The 19,788-nt window shown below is 41.1% G+C and overlaps 1 protein-coding gene across 10 annotated transcripts in view; it reads right to left on the minus strand.

Moving 5' to 3' along the window:
- The window catches only part of SCEL (sciellin), a 118,867-nt gene extending 100,295 nt beyond the window's left edge, over positions 1-18,572 (minus strand). For 4 of the 10 annotated variants that reach the window (XM_043478218.1, XM_043478213.1, XM_043478212.1 and 1 more), the window contains exons 1-3: positions 18,269-18,572; positions 3,206-3,267; positions 2,387-2,504 (exon numbers count right to left, since the gene is read on the minus strand). In XM_043478218.1, the coding sequence (XP_043334153.1) occupies positions 2,387-2,504; positions 3,206-3,248 (161 nt within the window). In that variant the 5' untranslated portion in view covers positions 3,249-3,267; positions 18,269-18,572. The remainder of the gene's footprint in view (positions 1-2,386; positions 2,505-3,205; positions 3,268-18,268) is intronic. The other 6 variants (XM_043478210.1, XM_043478211.1, XM_043478214.1 and 3 more) reach the window with 4 other exon arrangements.
- Positions 18,573-19,788: the final 1,216 nt, after the last annotated feature.

The raw sequence follows: 19,788 nt of genomic DNA on the forward strand, positions 1-19,788 counted from the left end.
TAATGTGAACCCAACCAAACCTGAAATATCACATTTCTCCTGGTTCTGCTCCACTAATGTTACTCAACACTCTGGAACCACTGACAATAAAGCTATAAAAGAACTGTAGTAGATAATTAAAAAGAAAGATGAACAGTGAAACTGAAACAATTCCAGTGAATATACACCCTCAGAGATCCCAAGAGAACCCTCCAGATTCCCGGTATCCCCTCCCTACACTTGGTGGAGAGCAGCAGACAACAGATGCACTTTTTGCCTGAAGAAAAATCCTAGCAAGGAGCCCAGCACCGGGCCAGCGAGTGTGGGGGAAGTACCAGAGCCAATTTCCCCTTCACTGAGAAGCTGTCACACCGCCCAAGCTTCCCTAGGCCTTTTTAAGGAAGTGTGTCTGACATAAAACCATTGCTCCTACCGACTGTGAATTGTCTTAGACATCTCTATCTCCCCACATCTGTGCAAATACTTGCAGCGCCAAATTCACCTTTGATATCCCTCTGTCACTTTGGAAAAATAGAAATGTCATAATAGGTTTCAAGAGAAGCAGTAAATGTTGCTTTATAGAAGGAAATGATTGTCGTCCAAGAGTGTTAACTCCAAAACTTAGTGTGTGGAACTGATTGTTGTCTAAGAATGCTACCTCCAAAACTTAGTGTATCTCCAAATACCCCTATAGTTCCTTAAAATAACAGAATTTAATAGACATTTTTGTTCACCAATTACAACCATGCATGGACAGTTAAGTAGAAAACTTGGAGTAAGTATCCTGTAATGCAGGGCTTCCCAACTTCAGTGCTCATGATATTACAGGTTTGATCATTTTTTGTTGTGAGGAGTATCCTGTGATTGTATTAATAGGTTTTTTAGTGGCATTCCTAGTCTCTACCGACTAGATGTCAGGAGTACCGCGTCCCCAGTTTTGACATCTATAAATGTCTCCTGACCTTGTCAAACATCCCCTGGGAGCAAAATTGTCCCTGACTGAGATCCACTGGTGTAACAGAAAGACAATGGGTCATGTTACTCTCAGCTCTACCACTTAATAGTTGTGTGCTCTTGGACAAGTTACCTAACTTCTCTGAGCCTCAGACTCCCCTCTGCAAAATGAGAATGTAATACCTACCTTGTAGAAAAGTTGTGAGATTTAGTGATGCTTTATATGTAAAGTACCTAGCATCTAACTTGACATGTAAGAGGGAATCAAAGAACATACGCATATGCATGTATATGCATATATATATGCATATATACATACATACATACATACATACACATATGTGTATATATATATACGTGTATATATATATGTACATATATATATATATATATATAGGCTTCCCTGGTAGCTCAACTGGTGAAGGATCTGTCTGCAATGCAGGAGACGCCGGTTCAATCCTGGGTCAGGACGCTCCCCTGGAGAAGGGATAGGATACCCACTCCAGTATTCTTGGGTTTCCCTGGTGACTCAGATGGTAAAGAATCTGTCTGCAATGTGAGAGACCTGGGTTTGATCCCTGAGTTGGGAAGATCCCTTGGAGGAGGGCATAGCAACCCACTCCAGTATTCTTGCCTGGAGAGTCCCCATGGACAGAGGAGCCTGGCGGGTTACAGACCATGGAGTGGAAGAATCGGACACAACTGAGTGACTAAGGACACACACACACGTGTGTGTGTGTGTGTGTGTGTGTGTGTGTGTGTGTAAACAATTTATAATAAATATATCTGGGTTGGACAAATATCTATTATAAATCTGTGCTGGCAATGAGGCAATATGTTTAGGGACATGGTCTTCAAACCTTTAAACATATAGCTAATAGACGTAATGCTTAAAACAGACAATACTTTCTTGGTGGTAAATGTCTTCACTCATGAAGTGACAGTGCATTTAGCACCTTCCTGGACCTAGAGGTATACAGCCAGTGGGAAATAAAATGAGCCAATAATTTAACTATTTCACTTGCTCATAAGGAAATTTCAGATAAATTATTATTAAATTTGTAAATTTAGAATCATACTTCTGTTTGTTTCAACTGACATGATCAATATATACCAGGAATATCCCCACCACGGACTAAGTATTACCTTTTTGGAAACTGGAATGTCTTTTTTTTTCCTGAGGTTATCAATGTCTATGCTACTCATAACAATGAAATTCTGCTTTCTCTCACTCACAACTCATGTTCTTCTAGGTATGTGGATATTTAAGATGGTAGAGATATTGTTAAAAATCTGATATAACCAATGTATGCTAACTAAATCTTACCAAAAATGAGGCCAAGCAACAAAGTGCTTTAGAAAAAAAAAAGCATCCACTTTCAGTTGGCCATTGGTTTCCCAAATGGAGAATAGCTCTTTCTTCCCCCTTCTCCCCCTCCCCATGCCCTCTTACCTTTCTTCTTCAGGATGTTTCTTTATCCAGCTATTATCCTGTAAGAAAGTCCTTCTTTTGTTGACCTCTTGGAAACCCTGTTGCCTCAGTGTGGTCCCCTGCGTGGTAGTCCCCATATCTAACAACAGAAAAATGAAACCTCAAGAGATACAGTGCCATGGAATTGAGTGTGTGTTTGCTAACTTGGAAATCTTGAGAGGCGCATCTGATGGTCCAGCCTCCATCTTCTAGGCTGGAACCTCCCATACTGTTTCAAAGTAAGATGCACTGGCAAGAAAGAACAAATCCCACACCTATCATCAAAGATAACATAACATATAAGACTGCTCAGGTGCCAACTGAAACTACCTGTGCACGTTATGAAGCCCTGCCCTGCAGCTGGGAATGTAGAACCACAGGCCTCAGCTAAATCAATACTGGGTTTAGTGGGTGGGCCATTTTGCTCAGAAAGAAATATGCCTTGGAAGGACACACAAACACATATGTTTTGGAAGTACTTATTACTTATTATTGAGTATAAATAATACTCAATAAGTCCTGGTGCTTCTGATTATAAATAACGTGATTCTTTGATCTTATGGGAGTCAGAAGTATAGAAGGTCACCTATACTTGATTTTTAAAAGAAATCTTTGAATTGCAATTAGATGAGTTAAGTCTACAGTGCTCTGACTTTTATTTTAAGCCTAACTTTGGCCATGTTAATTAAATCAGACTGCTGCTTCTAAGCATTTCATAGGTACATGAAAAAATTAGGAACTATGGATTGTTTTCCCCAGATGTTTAAGTTTTCTGAGTAAGGGAAACACCATCTACATTACCGTTTCCTGTGGGAGATGTTTTTCTCAAGGTGAAATTGGACATGCTGCATTCCAGTTAGGACCTAAAAGAAAAATGGGGATGGGGAAAAAACACGACAATGACTTAACGACGAATCAACAAGGGGCTCGTTCATTGCTAGTGAGACACATTCTTCAATGACAAGGACAGTCCCATAACCTGGTATAACAAATACATGATATAAACTGTCTCCTGAGAACATGAGAGTTCGTCTATTCCAATGTATTTATTTTACAGATGATACTGAAATCAGGAGTATTTAGTGCCCCCTATGTTACAGGACAAGCAATTGACTGAATCAGCCCATCAGTTAATTCATTTATTCAATGACTAAATATGCATTGAGAGCCTGGCACTGAACCAGGAGGTGGAGACAAGAAAGATAATATGACAAGTGTCTGTTCTGGGGCCCTACAGGTATTGCGAGTCCCAGGTGTGGCCTTTCTGCTTAACAGAGAAGTCAGCCCTGAATTTCCACAAATGTGGGGCTCTCAGTTTTTAAACTAGAAAAGTCCTGGGCCAATAGTGATGACTTGGTCACCCTCGGTGGGGCGTTGTGTTTTTGCAGAGTCCATCCCACCAGACGGTGTACGGAATGTGGGAGGGGTCCTCCATCTTGAGTCAGAAGCAAGTCCTAGGCCCAGTTTCATAACATCAAAGTTCTGAACTACTTAATCTCCCTGTAAAATGGGCTAAAGAAACCTGCTACCTACCTTATAAGGTTGTGATGATCATCTGAACAAGGTACACAAAAATCACCTTGTCAAACTATAAATGAGTTGAGACTTACAGTTGCATCATCAGACAGCAGTTTACAGGTTTAATGTGGGGGTTATAAAGCCCCTATCTCCTACCCTCTGGTTCAAATGTATCTCCTACAATAACTGGCTATAGGACCTGAAGAGGTAAAGACACATTTTCTGGATCAAGGCATTGTTTGCCTGGTGTTTTCATTTAGAATATCAGTGCCCCAAGAGTGGGTGAGAATTGGAAGCTGCTGGTGACTTTACCAGCCTAGTGTTTGGCACCATGGGCTCACAGCTCCATCTCTTCTGGGAAATTGCCCTTGGCTCATGGGGCTGCCAGTTATATACCCTCATCCACTACACCAGCAGTCAGCAGCTGACTACCCTGGAACGCAGAGCCAAGCCACTTCTGCAGGCGACTGGTGCTTCAGCCCTCACCATGGCAGATGTTAGGCCAGCAGCGGGTGCATCACGGCCCAGCTCATTCCCCTGCCTCCCCAACCCTCCCCCCTCTGCCCTTTCTCCTTCTCTTGGGCACAAACCCTTCATAAATCACAGGCACCCAAGGGCATCTCAGGCACTCCTTCGAGGGAACCCAACCTCAGACTAACAACCAGGATAAGACTGGCAGCTATTCACTCCGCAGAGAGTCTGAAGGTCTCAGTGAAATCAGAAAGTGAAAGGGAAAGGGAAGTCACGTCCGACTCTTGGCAACCCCATGGACTGTAGCCTACCAGGCTACTCGGTCCATGGGATTTTCCAGGCAAGAATACTGGAGTGGGTTGGCATTTCCTTCTCCAGGGGATCTTCCCGACCCAGGGATCAAACCGGGGTCTCCCGCATTGTAGGCAGACACTTTACCATCTGAGCTACCAGTTGTTGCTAACTCCTGTCCGACTCTTTTGTGACCCCGTGGACTGTGGCCTGCCAGGCTCCTCTGTCCGTGGGATTCTCCAAGCAAGAATACTGGAGTGGATTGCTACTTCTTTTGCCAGGGGTTCTTCCCAACCCAGGGGGCAACTCGTGTCTCCTGTTTGGCAGATGGATTCTTTACCACCTCGCCATCAGGGAATTAGAAAGACCTGCATCTAAGGTGTGCTATTTACTGTGTCAGTTTGGGGATGATATTTATAGTTCAGCTCCCTTATGTGTAAAATGAGATGAACTGTGGTCGTTTTGAGGGTCAGATTTGATGACATGTCTGTCAAGATGATGACATAGGCTTCTATCACCTCGGAAAGCATAAAGCAAAGACATAGAGGAGGTGTGGTTGGGTGTGGGGAGGAGATGAACACCCTGGGTCACTGGGTCCTGGACACGCAAGGGGTGTAGAGCAGACCCTGTCTCATGTATGTGGAGGCCCCTCAAATTTGGAAGAAAGGGGAGGAAAAAGGGCCTGGCAAACTTCAGTCTCAACTGCTTGTTCACTTCACCTCAGTCTGGCCTCACTTCTCTGGGCTCTTGGCTAACCAACTTTCTGTTTCTAAATGGGCTCTGATAAACCCTTTCCTGAGCCAGTAAGGACCTGAAGGGCTCGTAGCCAACTGAACTGGGATTCTGACGTGGGCAGAATGCTGAATGTACAGCTGGTGACGTATTTGCAGAGATTGCAAACTCAACCATGAAACACAGGCCAGGGTCAACAGAGAAAAGGCATTTGGCAATTAACTGCTTATTTGTCTCTCACAAGAGACCGAGTGTCCTGTAAGTCAGACCCAAGACTGTGTCTTCTCATTTCCAGCCTGTGGGACAGAGTGGATGCCCCCTCGATACTTACTATGCACTGAGTTAGGTCCTTTTCAACATTTCTAACACCCCAGTGTCTCAGGATGTGTCTGCATTTGGAGGCAGGGCTTTTAAAGAAGTGATTACATTAAAATGAGGCCATTAGGGTGAGGCCTAATCCAACCTCTCCTCTGACCTTATAAGAAGAGGAATTTGGACACACAAAGACACCTTTTCTCTGTGTCTGCACAGAGAAAAGGGTGTGAGAGGATGCAGACAGAAGGGTGGCCATCCTGAAACTGAGAAGGGAGGCCTTAGGAGAAACCAAAACGGAGGACACCTTGATCTTAGACTTCCAACCTCCAGAACTATGAGACAACAAATTTCTTTCTTTCTTAAAAACTTTAAAAAAAAAAGTCTTTTGGCCCCACCACATGGCCTGTGGGATCCCAGTTCTCCAACCAGGGATGGAGCCCCACCCCCTGCACTGGCAGCTCAGAGCCTTAACCTTAGGACTTCCAAGGAAATCCCCCAGATAACAAATTTCTCTTACCGGCCTGTGGTACTTTGTTTTGGCAGCCCTAGCAAACTAATAGAGTCCTTACGGGGAAAGTAGTTTAAACATTTCTAAAATAGCTAAGTTATTCAAAGAGCTTCGTGCCACCGTATCTCTGACCTTCATTTTTTTAATGGCCGCGCTGCACAGGGCAGCTGTCCATAGCCATAGTATCTGCTCTTGACAGGGTACCTCACAGGCATCATAAACTCTTCCTCACCTAAACTCTGCACTGCAGCTATTACCTCCATCTCCCAGATAAGACGCCTGAAGCTCAGGGAGAGGATGTAACCTGCCAAAGTGGAAACAAGCAGAATCTGGTTCTAAACTGAAGCCAACTCGTTCCTCAGCAACCAGCAATAATGCTTGGGATGAGTCACTGCAAGACAGGACAGGTACCTGGCGTTACATTGAGAGAGGGTAGGCACACAGCAGGGCCTGCCTGACTCTTGACATCTCTGGAGTCCCATGATCTCTGCCCCCAGTGCCTGGCAGGAGGGGAACCAGGACAGCTTCTCAAGGAATCACTGCAGCAAACAAACGCACAGAACAGCCTCATCTGTGTATTCCCTGACACTTCCTAGCTTACAAACCTATGTCCATACAAAATGTGCACACAAATGGTCATGGCAGCATTATTCCGAATAGCCGAAAAGTGAAAATAACCCAGATGTCCATCAATGGATGAATGGGTACACTGCATGTGGTACACCCATACAGTGGAATATTAGTTGGCAACTAAAAGAAATGAAATATTGATATGCATTACAATGTGGATGAAACTTGAAACATGCTAAGCAAAAGAAGCCAGACTTAAAGGTGACATATGTAGGGTTCTATCTGGATGTTGTTTCTTTAGATTTTCCTTGGTATCCTCCCCATATTCCACCTCAATTTCCTCCCAAGCCAGGCTTATGCTGCCCCTTTAGGCTCTGCTGGGTAAAAAAGAGGAGAGTTCAGACAATAATAATTCTATAGATGATGTTATAGTAATATATAAATTATCTCATTTCATTTCCATAGCCATGTTCTAAGAGTAATATAATCCCAACTTAGCAGAGATATGGCTTGAGCAGTGGCTGAGAGGCAAAGCTGGGACTCCACCTGAGGTTTTCCAGCTCAAGGTTCATCATCTTTTCCTCTCTGCCAGGGACTCCCTGCAGTTGTAGAGAGAACAGCACCTCCTCTTTACCTTATATTTACTCTTTCCCAGTGGCTCAGCAGATAAGAATCTGCCTGCAGTGCAAGAGATATTCGAGATCTACGTTCAATCACTGGGTTAGGAAGATCCCCTGGAGAAGGAAATTGCAAGCCACTCCAGTATTCTTGCCTGGGAAATCCCAGGGACAGAGGAATGTGCTAATATGTAGCAACTCCATATATTTGGGCTTCCCTGGTGGCTCAGATGGTAAAGAATCTGCCTGTAATGCAGGAGACCTGGGTTCAAACCCAGGTCAGGAAGATCCCCTGAAGAAGGGAATGGCAACGTACTCTAGTATTCTGGCCTGGAGAACCCCATGGACAGAGGAATCTAGAGGGCTACAGTTCATGTGGTCACAAAGAGTCGGACATGACTGAGTGATTAACACACACATACACACCTTATATTCAAGGCTGGCTCTCATCAGATCCTGCTAAAACATCTGATATTTTCACGCTTTGGTAGCCAGGCATTCTCCAGAAGGAGTCATAAGCTCTGACATCCACGCAAGAGCTGGGACCTTACTTCTGTCTCCCTGCCAATGATTAGCTTCTGGTATCCCATAAACACCTCTCTGGCTCCATCCCCAGAGTCTCTGGGATACTTTCTAGGAATAGCTTCCAATGACCTCACTTGCTTTCTCTGGGACACCCCAGTTTCAACTTGTTCCCTCTTTCATGAAAGTTCCTGGGAAGAACTAGGCCTTTTGCACTTCGCCCTTTCCATCTCTGAAACTGCCAGACTGAAGGTAAGAGTGGCCATTTTTGGACCATGAACTAACCTCAGGACTGAAGTCACATACTAACAATGGCAGAATGGGAAGTTAGAAGGGGCAGGGCTCCTTACAGAGTTGCCAGACAGCCCTAGATGATCTAATTCTTAACTTTGAGCAAGAGAAAAGTAAACCTCCTTGTTTCTTCATGAAATTACTCTTTCATATTTTTATTACTAAAGCTTAGTGCTCTACTTGCCTGTTACAAGGTCATTGTGTAGGTCTGAAACAGAAGGTCTAAAAGCCCATTGTGGTCTTCAAAACATGAGATACTAGTGACTCTTTTATTAATAAAACACTATTTCTTGCAACATGTCCATGTGTTTGATGCCCCTAGCAAGAAGGATCACGTGTTTAGCTCCTATTGTTGCTTCAGATTGTGCCACATGCTTAGTGCACATCAGCTTATCCAATCCTCCCAGGTCAGTATCATTACCTCTAATTATAGGAACTCAAGAGAGGCTAAATAACCCGGCCAAGGTCACAGAGGAAGTGACAGCCAGGAACTGCAATTAGGTCTATATGACTGCAACGCCAGGGTCTTCCCAGTGCACCATACTACATGTTGCACAAAGTATCATGTGATGCAGCCAATCCCAGATATGCAGGAAATGCCCACAATTTCCAAAAGATGGGAGATAATGGGAGAGGAGCTGGGAGGAGCAGCAGTAGTAAATAGCTGCTCCTTCACCGCTGGGCAGCTCAACCTCGAGCCTCTCCCCTCCCGTGGCCACAGTGACGCCATGAGTGGCCTGGCAGTATTCCTTACCCGACTCCTTCTCTGAATCTCTCTCCCTACTCAGTGGCTTGATAATGTTTTATACTCTTTCCTAGCTGCTTGCTGTCCATTGACTCCTTTTAAACCCCCAAATGCTTAAGTTGAAAACTCTGATGTGAAATGAGACAGGAAAATATATTCTATTTTTAAATGATAATAGTTTAATAAGTATGCAGGAGCTTTTTTTTAAGTGAAAAATGACTAATACTGTGGGGAAAAAAAATTTTTTTTTCATCAAATCTACATGTTTCACTCACAACTACACAAACTTCCTCAGGGTTATCTGCTCTTTTATTTTTCCTTAGGACCCATTGGCCATAGCACCCTAATTATCTCCTTATGTCAGCCCATTTGGTGGCCCCAGAACCATTTCTAGAAGCTCCAGTCTAAAACCTTTAAGGTGCATGCTCCTCTCTCATCAACCTCTAATTCCACAGAAATTTTACTGCAATGGAACACTTTCCATCTTGACCAGAATATACATTTTTTACATATGGAAATTTTCTATACTGCTATTAAAAATGGATCAACAATATAGGTCCCTGTGAATAATGCTTTTGTTAAACAAATACTTGTTTGTAGAATGGATTGGAGATTAAAAACCTTTCAAATTGGTAATATCAAGAAATACATGAAGCAAAATCTCATTTTTATATTATTTTTAAAAGAAATTATTTATTTCAGCAGCTGAGGTTATGCTGCGTTTCATATTTACTTAACACCCAGATAATCACACTTCAATAGTCTCAGTTCAGCCAATTAGATTTATTTCTAAGTGCTGTCCTTGGCTTCCTTCCAATCAAGTTTTAAACTTCTCATGAGAAAGATGCAACTGTCATCTTGGCTTCTCAAAATCCCGTTACTGGCACATATGCCAAAAACTATATTTTAAATGTGTAATATTATGGGCAAAGATGTGTAAAAAGATGTCTCCATTATGCTGGGAACTACAGAAACTGTTCCCTTTTAAACCACCAAATGCTTAAGTTGAAAACTCTGATGTGAAATCATGCTGTCAAAAGTCAATAGGGAGGGAATTCCCTGTCTGTCCAGTGGTTAGGACTTCACACTTCCACTGCAGGGACCTGGGTTTGATCCCTGGTTGGGGAAGCCATGTGGCATGGCCAAAAAAAGTCAATATGGTAGAAGGAAAAAAAAAATCTTTTCAACTTTTGGCCTCTGTTTCATTTCCTCTTAATGGCCAAACACCAGAAAGTGCTAGTTTGTACCCAATTCTACAGCTTCTGCCCAAAGGCATGTGTATTTAGATTTTAGAAAAAATTGGTCTTCTTAAATTCTGAATTACAAAGCCAGTCAAGTTTTCCATGGTTTTCTTTGGATGCATATGAAACTATCAAACATCCCCTATTTCTTCAAGTTGTCCCTTTTCAGATCCTCTTCATCTCCCTCTGGTCCTTCTCAATTTCTATCTTGAATAATAGCACTTCCTTGAGAGATTTAGGTCACCAGGTGATTCCCTGCCCCCAGAGCCAGGCAGCCCCGGTTCCTCCTAGCCCAACTCTAAGACTCCCCTGGGCCACCTCCCAGCTAAGCTGCACTCCTCTCCATCTTTGGGTCCTCCTGACAAAAAGACCTTGTGGATCTCTCTCTTCCCTCCCAAGGACAAAATGCCTCTCGACATACCTAATAAGCGCTACGGGTTATCACTCCCCACTAACTCTCCCTGAGAAAGATTGTGTGAGCAAAGCAACTGGAATGAGGTGGTGCAGAGATGAAAGAGACTTAGGAAGATCAAGACAGAAAAGAAAAAAAAAAAAATGCAGAGCAGAAAATAGGATAACAAACTAGAAGATGAAAGAAGAAAAGAGAAAAAAGCCAACAAAAAAATTCACCACTGATACTTGGTCATGTGATAGTGTTAGCCCTATTCAGCTTAGATTGTATATGTATCATGCCTAGGGCTTCCCCGGTGACTCAGCAGTCAAGAGTCCGCCTGCATTGCAGCAGCTGCAGGAGACATGGGTTCGGTCTCTGGGTCGGGGAAGGTCCCCTGGAAGAGGGTGTGGCAACCCACTCCAGTATTCTCACATGGAGAGTCCCATGGACAGAGGAGCCTGTTGGGTTACAGTCCATAGAGTCACGAAGAGTCAGACACGACTGAATCGGCTTAGCACGCACCCATGCATGTATTGTGCTTAGACCCACATAATGCCTTAAGGCTGATACTGTGATTATCCTCCTTCTCCACCTAAGTAACTTTATAACAAATGATTTCAATGAAGTCAGAGTCTTTTTGCAGAAGGCAGTGCAGGAGTTGGAAATCTGGAGAGGGGGTGATATTAGTTCTTTCTGTTTTATAGCTGAGTAATGTCCTCTAAGAAAAAAAGAAAACAAGGAAAGTAGGGAAAAAATTCACTCTTTTTGGAAAGAGGTTTTTAGGATGAGTAGTTTGCCTCAAGTAACATAGCCAGTGCACAATTGGGATTCCAACCCAAATGGACCTGACATCAGAGTTCCTATCTCAGAAGCTCGGGAAATAAAAAGGTGTCAACAGGTAGAAAGTTACCAGGTTAAAAGAAAGGGTGAGGAGGATGACATTTCCTTTGCAATAGAAATCTGTGATGGACCTCCACCAAGAGAGAGATTTGGAGCAGATTTTCTCTGATCTTTTTAACAAAGTATCATGAGAACAGCACAGAGTGATAGTTGGATGCTCCAGAGTCTCTCCAGAGTTAATTTACTGAGCTTCTAATATACTTAGGTAAATTGATATCTTTATGGAAAAGACCAAATGTGAATAGTTGCCTAGGAGAAATTACTAAAGTGATGGGGAAAAAACAAAAGCAAACATAGACTATGGAAATAAGCACAGCAAAAATGTCTGGAATGACATATGTAGCTTGGTGGTACTCATTTTTGTGTATGAAAAAGCCTTCATGGTTCAATAATACCTACTAGTACTTGCTTCCCAGAAATCACTGATAATAGGGAAAAACGCCTAGAAACTGAAAAAAGCACAAACGCTATTAAACTATTTTCAACAGAAGAATAAGAGAGACTCTATAATTACAAACCAATAAACAACAGCATTATCTTCTGTGAGATAGATACAACAAACCATCAAACAACTAATTATCACCTAAAAGAACATGAAATATTATGTAAGGATAAAACAAACAGGGCTTCACGAAGTGTAAACATTAATAAATGCATTTAAATTAATGGACTATGTTTAGCCTTCACACGCACTGTAGAAGGAAATCCAATAATTACGAGGCTGGGAAAGACTTGCTTAGCCTGCTGTGATGGTTAGAAATTTGCTATTTCTTTAGTTACACAGCTTCCCAGTCTACACTTACCATTAGAAAACTTGCTTACTAAGGGTGAAACAGTTCAGAATGTAGCACAAAGGAAATCTTGGAGCCTGCCAGTTATCTATATGCTACGAATTTGGAGTCTGAAAACCATCGACCAAGGGCTTTTCTGGTGACTCACTGGTAAAGAATCTGCCTGCCAACGCAGGAGATGCAAGAGACGCGGGTTCAATCCCTGGGTCAGGAAGATCCCCTGGAGAAGGAAATGGCAACCCACTCCAGTATTCTTGCCTGGGAAATCCCACAGACAGAGGAACCTGGAGGGCTACTGTCCGTAAGTTCACAAAGAGTTGGACACGACTGAGCGACTAAACAACAAACCATCAACCATAAAATGTTTTTACTGCTTGTTCTTGCCTTCAGCGCGAGCCCCCAGCTGCCCTTGCTTCCACCACCAATCTTTACTGCAGGATGATAGATAACAGTAAGTTGTAGCATGCAGAGTCCTAGTCCTGTGACAGTGATTAAATTCATATCATGACACTGGTCTAATGTTTAAATAAAAATGCTATCTAATAAAAATTATCTATTGTCTGAGCTCCTCAGGCACTATTTTCAGTTCTAACTGAAAACATTTGTTAAATGAGTAAAAAACCCCAAATTTAGACCATGCACTATGAACCAAAACACTGTTACCCTAAGTTCTTTATCTTAATCTTATTTCATATTCTGTCATGTGGTCACTCTTCATCTCAATTTTATACAGTAAAATCTTTTTCATTATATTTGCAATATATGTTCAACAGAAAATGTGGAAAATAAAAGGAAGCACAAAGAAGGAAAAAGTCAGATACCTTTCATCAACCTTTGTTCTTTTCCTCCAGGGTTGTTTTATTATTATTATTATCATTTTGCATATTACAGCCTATTGATGCACATTTTCAATACCATTTAAAAATATTTGAATAATTAATTTTTCTGCAACTACAAAATATTTCGTCTTATGGGCCTATCAGTATAACATAACTCCTGTTTTTTTCCAACAAAACCATACAAATCTTTCGACCACATCCCTTGTTATTCTTTTTTTTGTTTTGTTTTTCCACTTATTTTTATTAGTTGGAGGCTAATTACTTTACAATATTGTAGTGGTTTTTGCCATACATTGACATGAATCAGCCATGGATTTACATGTGTTCCCCATCTTATAGATCTTTAGAAGTAAAATTATTTGCCAAGGGGTGTAACTTCTAAAATGTACTTGGTCTCTATTGTCAAATATCTTCCCATAAACTTTATACCAGTTTACAATCCACCCTCAGCACATGAATGTTCACATATTGGCCAGGATTTAGAATTGTCATTTATTAGTCTCTTTAATGATTTAATAGGTGAAAGTGGAATCATTTTGGCTCACATGCATATTTTTATAATTTCATTTGGTTATTTTCTTATTTTGTGAATTATCCATTGATTAATATTACAGATTTCTTATTGCTTTCTTATTTTCTTTATAGCAAAATGTTTATATGTCTGACATACTTATATGTCAAAAATATTTATTTTTACTTTTCCAGTATTCATTTGGCTTCTAATTCTGAGTTTTCATTATCAGCTTCTAATTTTGTAATTCTCTATCTTTCCCCTTATGAATTCTTTCACTCCTTAAAACCCCTGTAGACCATCAATAAAACTTTTTTCTGACCTCAAAATCCAAGCGATCACCAAATACTGTGACTCTTCTCCTACAACACTTTTGATTGTCTTTCTTTCTATATTCAAGCTACCAATTCAAGCTGGCATGATCTGCTTACTGTTTTAACAGCTTCCTACCTATATTCCCAATCTCTAGACTTACACTCTTAATCCATTCTCACAAGTCACGACTTTGCTTAAAATTCTTCAATGGCCTCCATTTCTGTCAGGATAAAATCCAAATTGTTGACAAGGCTTACAAGTCTGTACCTTCCGGTCTTCTTTCTTCCCAATTCCCATGCTTCACTCAAACTCTACTTTCAGCTAGACTAGGGAATTTAGTCACTCAGTCGTACGTACCTGACTTTTTGTGAACCGATGGACTGAAGCCTGCCAGGCTCCTCTGCCCATGGGATTTTCCAGGCAAGGATACTGAAGTGGGTTGCCGTTTCCTTCTCCAGGGGATCTTCCCCACCCAGGGGTTGAACTCAGGTCTCCTGCATTGCAGGCAGACGCTTTACCATCTGAGCTACTGCTAGACTAAGTCATTCCAATTCCTGAGGGCTCCATCCTTTTCATCACCTTGATGCGTTGCTCACTCTACGGTTTTTGCCTAAAGCATTCTTTCTGAGCCTCTCTTCACCCTTACTCTCCTTTCAGGAAAGACTTTTCAGGTCACACGTTACATATCCTCCTAGAGGCATTCAGTGATACCATCACAACCTGTCTGTACCTCCACCTCTCCAGGCTGAGTTAAGAGGCTTACTAAGAGTGTTCACAAGGCACAGAGTACCTCTCCATGACAACATTAGCATACAGACTGCCTGTTTGCGTGGCTGAATAGTTTGTCTCCATCTCCAACACACACACATACTGTAAATCTAAGGGTTGTAACAAAGACCATTTTCTCTATAGTTGTATTTCCAAATATTATTATTGTATCTGGCACATAATCAATTCTAGAGGAACATTTGTTGCAAAAAATGAGATTAATAAATATTTACACATTTTCTTCTAATTAAAAAATGTATTTTATTGTTACATAGAAACTCGAATCTATATGGATTTACTTTGATAATACTTTTCCCACTGATACATGATTTTTCCTTTGTCACATAAAAAATTTCTTATATATTCAAGAATGTGCTTCACAGCTGTCTCTTCTATCCCATAGATCTAACATTAGTTTCTTGTAACAGAAACAAATAACTTTAGTTATTGTCTTTTTATAATACGTTTTAATGTTTAATGCAAGCACCCCTCACTAATTTCCCTTGTAGAAATTCTATCAGCTATTCTAATTTATTAATTTCTTAAGGTAAACATTAAAATTATTTTCTTTGATTTCAAAACAAATATTCTATTAACACTTTTGATTGGAACTGCATGAATCCTATAAAATGGTTCGAGAAGAGCTGACATTGATGACATTCAATCTGTTCATCCAGGAATCTACTCAAAGATGTTTTTTCTCAACAAAGTTTAGGACTTATAGTAAACTTCTGTGATTTTCTTAATCTAGGTCCCACATTTTTTGTACAGAAATTTTTTCTCCATGTTTTACATCTCTTTGTGTTCTTATGAAAGACTACATAAGTCATATTATCTTATTATACAAATATATGCATAATTAAGTAGGAACCCTACATTTTCTTTTTATTCGCTGGTACTGTAAGGTAAGTATGATCATACAAGTGACACTTGGTCAAAGTGGGGTCATAATTAAATCCAAGTCTATCTGGACTCCAGCCTCCTGTAGATTCCTTTCAAATGTTTACTTAATAACGAGAGAGAGAGAACACTGGGAAAGATGAGGGAGGAAGGTAAGGCTGCAGGGAGGCTGTTTTCTCCAAAATATTTAAAATTAGTTCTTGATGTGGATGTACTATGCATATCCTGTGGCTTCTGAGAATTTTCTGGAATACTGTCACAGTTTCCTGGGATGGGTGTATTTTAGTTAAAAAAGTATGTTCTATATGATTTATTACTTTCTCCCAGAAGGTTCCATTAAAAGGAGACTTAATCACATTTTAGGCCAAGGAAACTTGGGTCTAGAAACAGAATAAATTATTTAGGTGCTTAGAGCTCTCAAGTATACAATTACAATGAGTTCAGAACTAGAAGTAAGCCAGTTGTTTAATGGATAGCTATAAAAAGCACTCTTCCATTTAACAATCACAGTAAAAGGATGATTCATATCTTTAAAAAGTTTAGCAACTAACATAAACACAAATCTAATAAATATAGCTGTTATTTGACAGAGTATCCATTTAAGGAAGGGCCTTCACCAAATTCTAAAATCACATGGATTTTTTTACAATGGACTAGAAACCCTTAGGAAATATATTTGATAAAGACTTTCGATTCAAAAGTAAACTTCAAGCAACTACAGACACGTTTCCAGTAATTAATACACAAAACCCTTATTTCAAAGTTCTCAGCAAGAGAAACATGACCAACCAATAGCCTAGAAGCAGGATAATGTCAGAAGACAAACTGTGGGACCAGCAAAGGTTTCCCATGGACCACTGGCTGGTGAATGAGTCTATCACATCCCTCTTCATGAGTGCTTGGAGTCGACGCCCAAATCATAGGGTCACTATCAGTGAAAACTGCTTAAGTTGACTGCTTAGTTAACTATATACAGTTCATTCCACAGTCTGGGCTTTGTCATTCAAAACATCTCCTCTTTGTTGACAAAGTCCCCAGGAAAATGAATCTCTCAGCTATTTCAGTCAAAATTCTAGCAGCTAGAGGAGTCAGCCAGGTGAGCAGCACCTACAGACTGGCAGCCGAGGTGAGGCTGGCTCTGAGTGAGTGTATCACAACCTGCAACCTACCTACAACCTACCTGTGCATACTACATCATCTTCTTATAGGGGGCTGACTGCTCCAGTTGCAAATTTATGTCAATTGGCTCTAAGATTTCATTAAGCTAAAATTTTAATAAAAATCCTGGCCTTTTATCTGCATTCTAGGTCTACTCTGACATTCAGAATCAACCAAATGTTTTACTAAAATTTTTATTGATATAATCTCACAGTTTTCTCAAATTGACTTTCCTAGTACTTTAGTTCTGGAAGACAGCAAACATCACAAGGACCATTTGTGCATTATAAACTGTGGAAGAGAAAGCTGGTTTTAAATCTGATCACGTTTCATGACAAAATTATAATCCACAAATGTGACAGATTAGCTTTCTGATTGCTATAAATGTTTGAAAACCAATTATAAAATTCCTCAGTAACCTTTGAGCACTGAGCTCTAAATGCCCCTGAGATGGCAGGTGACCTGCTCAGCAATGGAAAGTGATGGAAGCTCTAGAATTCAAGGCTGAGGCAGGTGTGCTGTGGGAAGCACCTATTTGAAGGAAAGAGAAGTTTTGTTCTAAGTGTGATTAGCACCTGGGTTTGATTCCCACAGCTCTGAGTTTTGAATGGAAATAGTGGAGAAAACACACAGGTCAGACAAATCAGTTTAGCTATTAATTATAAAGGAAAGCCTGGCTAAAATAACTTTTCTATTCTTATCAAAGGACTTCTAAAACTGGTTTTTCAGGACTAGGATTTGAATAGACATTGAAAACTGCCCCATGTACATTAATCAATTTGTAAATTGGAACTCAGGATATAACATAGTCAAGTTGGCAAAATGCACACAAACGAATCTCTATGGGAAACTGCACACCACCCTGTGACCAGTTAATCCCGCCCTGCTTTATTCCTTGGTGCATTCACTCAACAAACATGATTTTCTTACTTGGAGAGGACAGGGTGGAGGGCTAGTCCTCTCACATAGCTCAGTGACTGACTTGCAGTGTTTTCAGCAATCAAGAAAAACAAATAAGACTTCTTATCTATAAAACAGTAGAGCTCACCATTTCAGTAAAAGCGTCATCTGTGAAGACAAGGAGCTCCTTTTAAAAAAGGTTTTTATAGTCTCTTGAGAAAATAAACCAGCAAATGCTGGTCCCTTGACTTTAAGAATTTACTATCCTTCTGTGTGACCAGATTCGCCAACTGACAGCTCCCACATGGAAACAAATAGGCTTTCACTTCTCTACTGCCAGAAATGTGTAAAATTGTGGAGAATTTAAAAGCAACGCCATCTAAAATCACAACAAGGAGCAGCAGAGCTGTGGACAAGCAGAGCAGCCAGTGGGAAGCTGTCAAAATTTCACTGGAAAGAAGACAAAGTTAAGAGAGTAAGTTCTAATTTTAACCACTTGCAAAGGAAAAAGAGAAAGTGACGCAATAAAGCAGATATCTTTACCTTTGTAAATATAATTCAACTTACCTGTCTTGGGCAGAAAATCGGGACTTTCTGTCTAAACAACCTGCAGTGATTTCCCCCAGGTGATCCGGCTGAGACTCCGAATGAGTACGTGGAGTTTACTGAAAGCAGTTTCCACCTCCGCCTGCCTGCGTTAATGAAGAGTTCAGAGGCTTCTCCTTCAGTGGCTGAGTCACCCAGGGAGGGGGTGGGTGGTATGAGAGAGGGTGTCACCTTGTACAAATACCAATTCAATTAAACCAGCTCACTCACCGACCTGCTGTCTGTCTGGTGAATTCTTTCTGCAATTTATGGCCTTGGTAGACCAAAAATATGTACTTCTGTTATCACCCTTTTAATTGGCATCAACAGTACACACAACTCTACCCTGACCAGGTGCCATTGTATCCAACCTATTTTGGATTCTCTCTTAAAAAACAAAACACAAAACTTGAGCTGGGAGGGATCTCTTCTCTGCCCATGGTGCCTGGAAGACTGGGGCCCAGATACACACACAGGAAATGCACTGCTGGTTGGAATCAAGATCCTTAGGAGACAAAAGTCCTTTGGAAGCCCGAGATCAGGAAATAGGAAAGGAATCTGTTACACAAATTCTGCACATAGGAATTTTGGTAAAACGATCAGAGGAAAAAATACATCCTGAAGTAAAAGTAAGAATTCTGATCGTTTGTGATTTCACCACCTATAAAAATGTGAAAAGCATCCTGGAAACTTCTTTCTCATCTGAGAGCAGCAGTAGACACCTGCTTGGAGAGCAAGGAATGCTAAAGAGGAGCCACACTAGGTGGGGACTCCTATTACAGGTTCTGAAATGTACCTTCCGTGACAGCCAGGAGTCTTTAAAGAAGCTTAGTGAATCTGGAACACTGCTGAGAGGAAGGAGTCATTAGAATTTCCTGGGTCATCTCTATTCATCTGCCACACCAGTAATTAACCAAGTCTTCCCCATTTCAAGACAGCTCCTGAAAAACCACAGTCCAGGGGAGCTACAGTCATAGAAGTGACTATAAGAAGATACAGAAGCATTCCCATTAGAAGGTTCAGGCAATTGCAGGATGCAGTCATTATGGACTGGGACATCTCTATCTTAATGTGCCCTTATTCTGGGTTGAGGATTTGAACATTTAAAATGGAAAACAAGGACTTCCCTGGCCATCCAATGGTTGAAACTCCATGCTTCCAATGCAGGGGACAGGGATTCGGTCCCTAGCCATGGAGATGAAATCTTACATGCCGTGTGGCTGGGCCAAAATTTTTTTTAAAAAATAAAGTCAAATGGAAAATGTTCTCTAAAGGTTATATATATATACATATATATATATATGGTGGTGGTGGTGGTGGTTTAGTCGGTAAGTTGTGTCTGACTCCTGGGACCCGATGGACTGTAGCCCCCTAGGCTCCTCTGTATGTGGGATACAGGAATTCCAGGCAGGAATACTAGAGAGGGTTGCCATTTCCTTTTCCAATGTATATATGTATATCTATATTCCCTGGTGGTTCAGATGGTAAAGAATCTGCCTGCA

The sequence above is a fragment of the Cervus canadensis genome, chromosome 9 (assembly GCF_019320065.1).
Source record: "Cervus canadensis isolate Bull #8, Minnesota chromosome 9, ASM1932006v1, whole genome shotgun sequence".
NCBI lineage: Eukaryota > Metazoa > Chordata > Mammalia > Artiodactyla > Cervidae > Cervus > Cervus canadensis.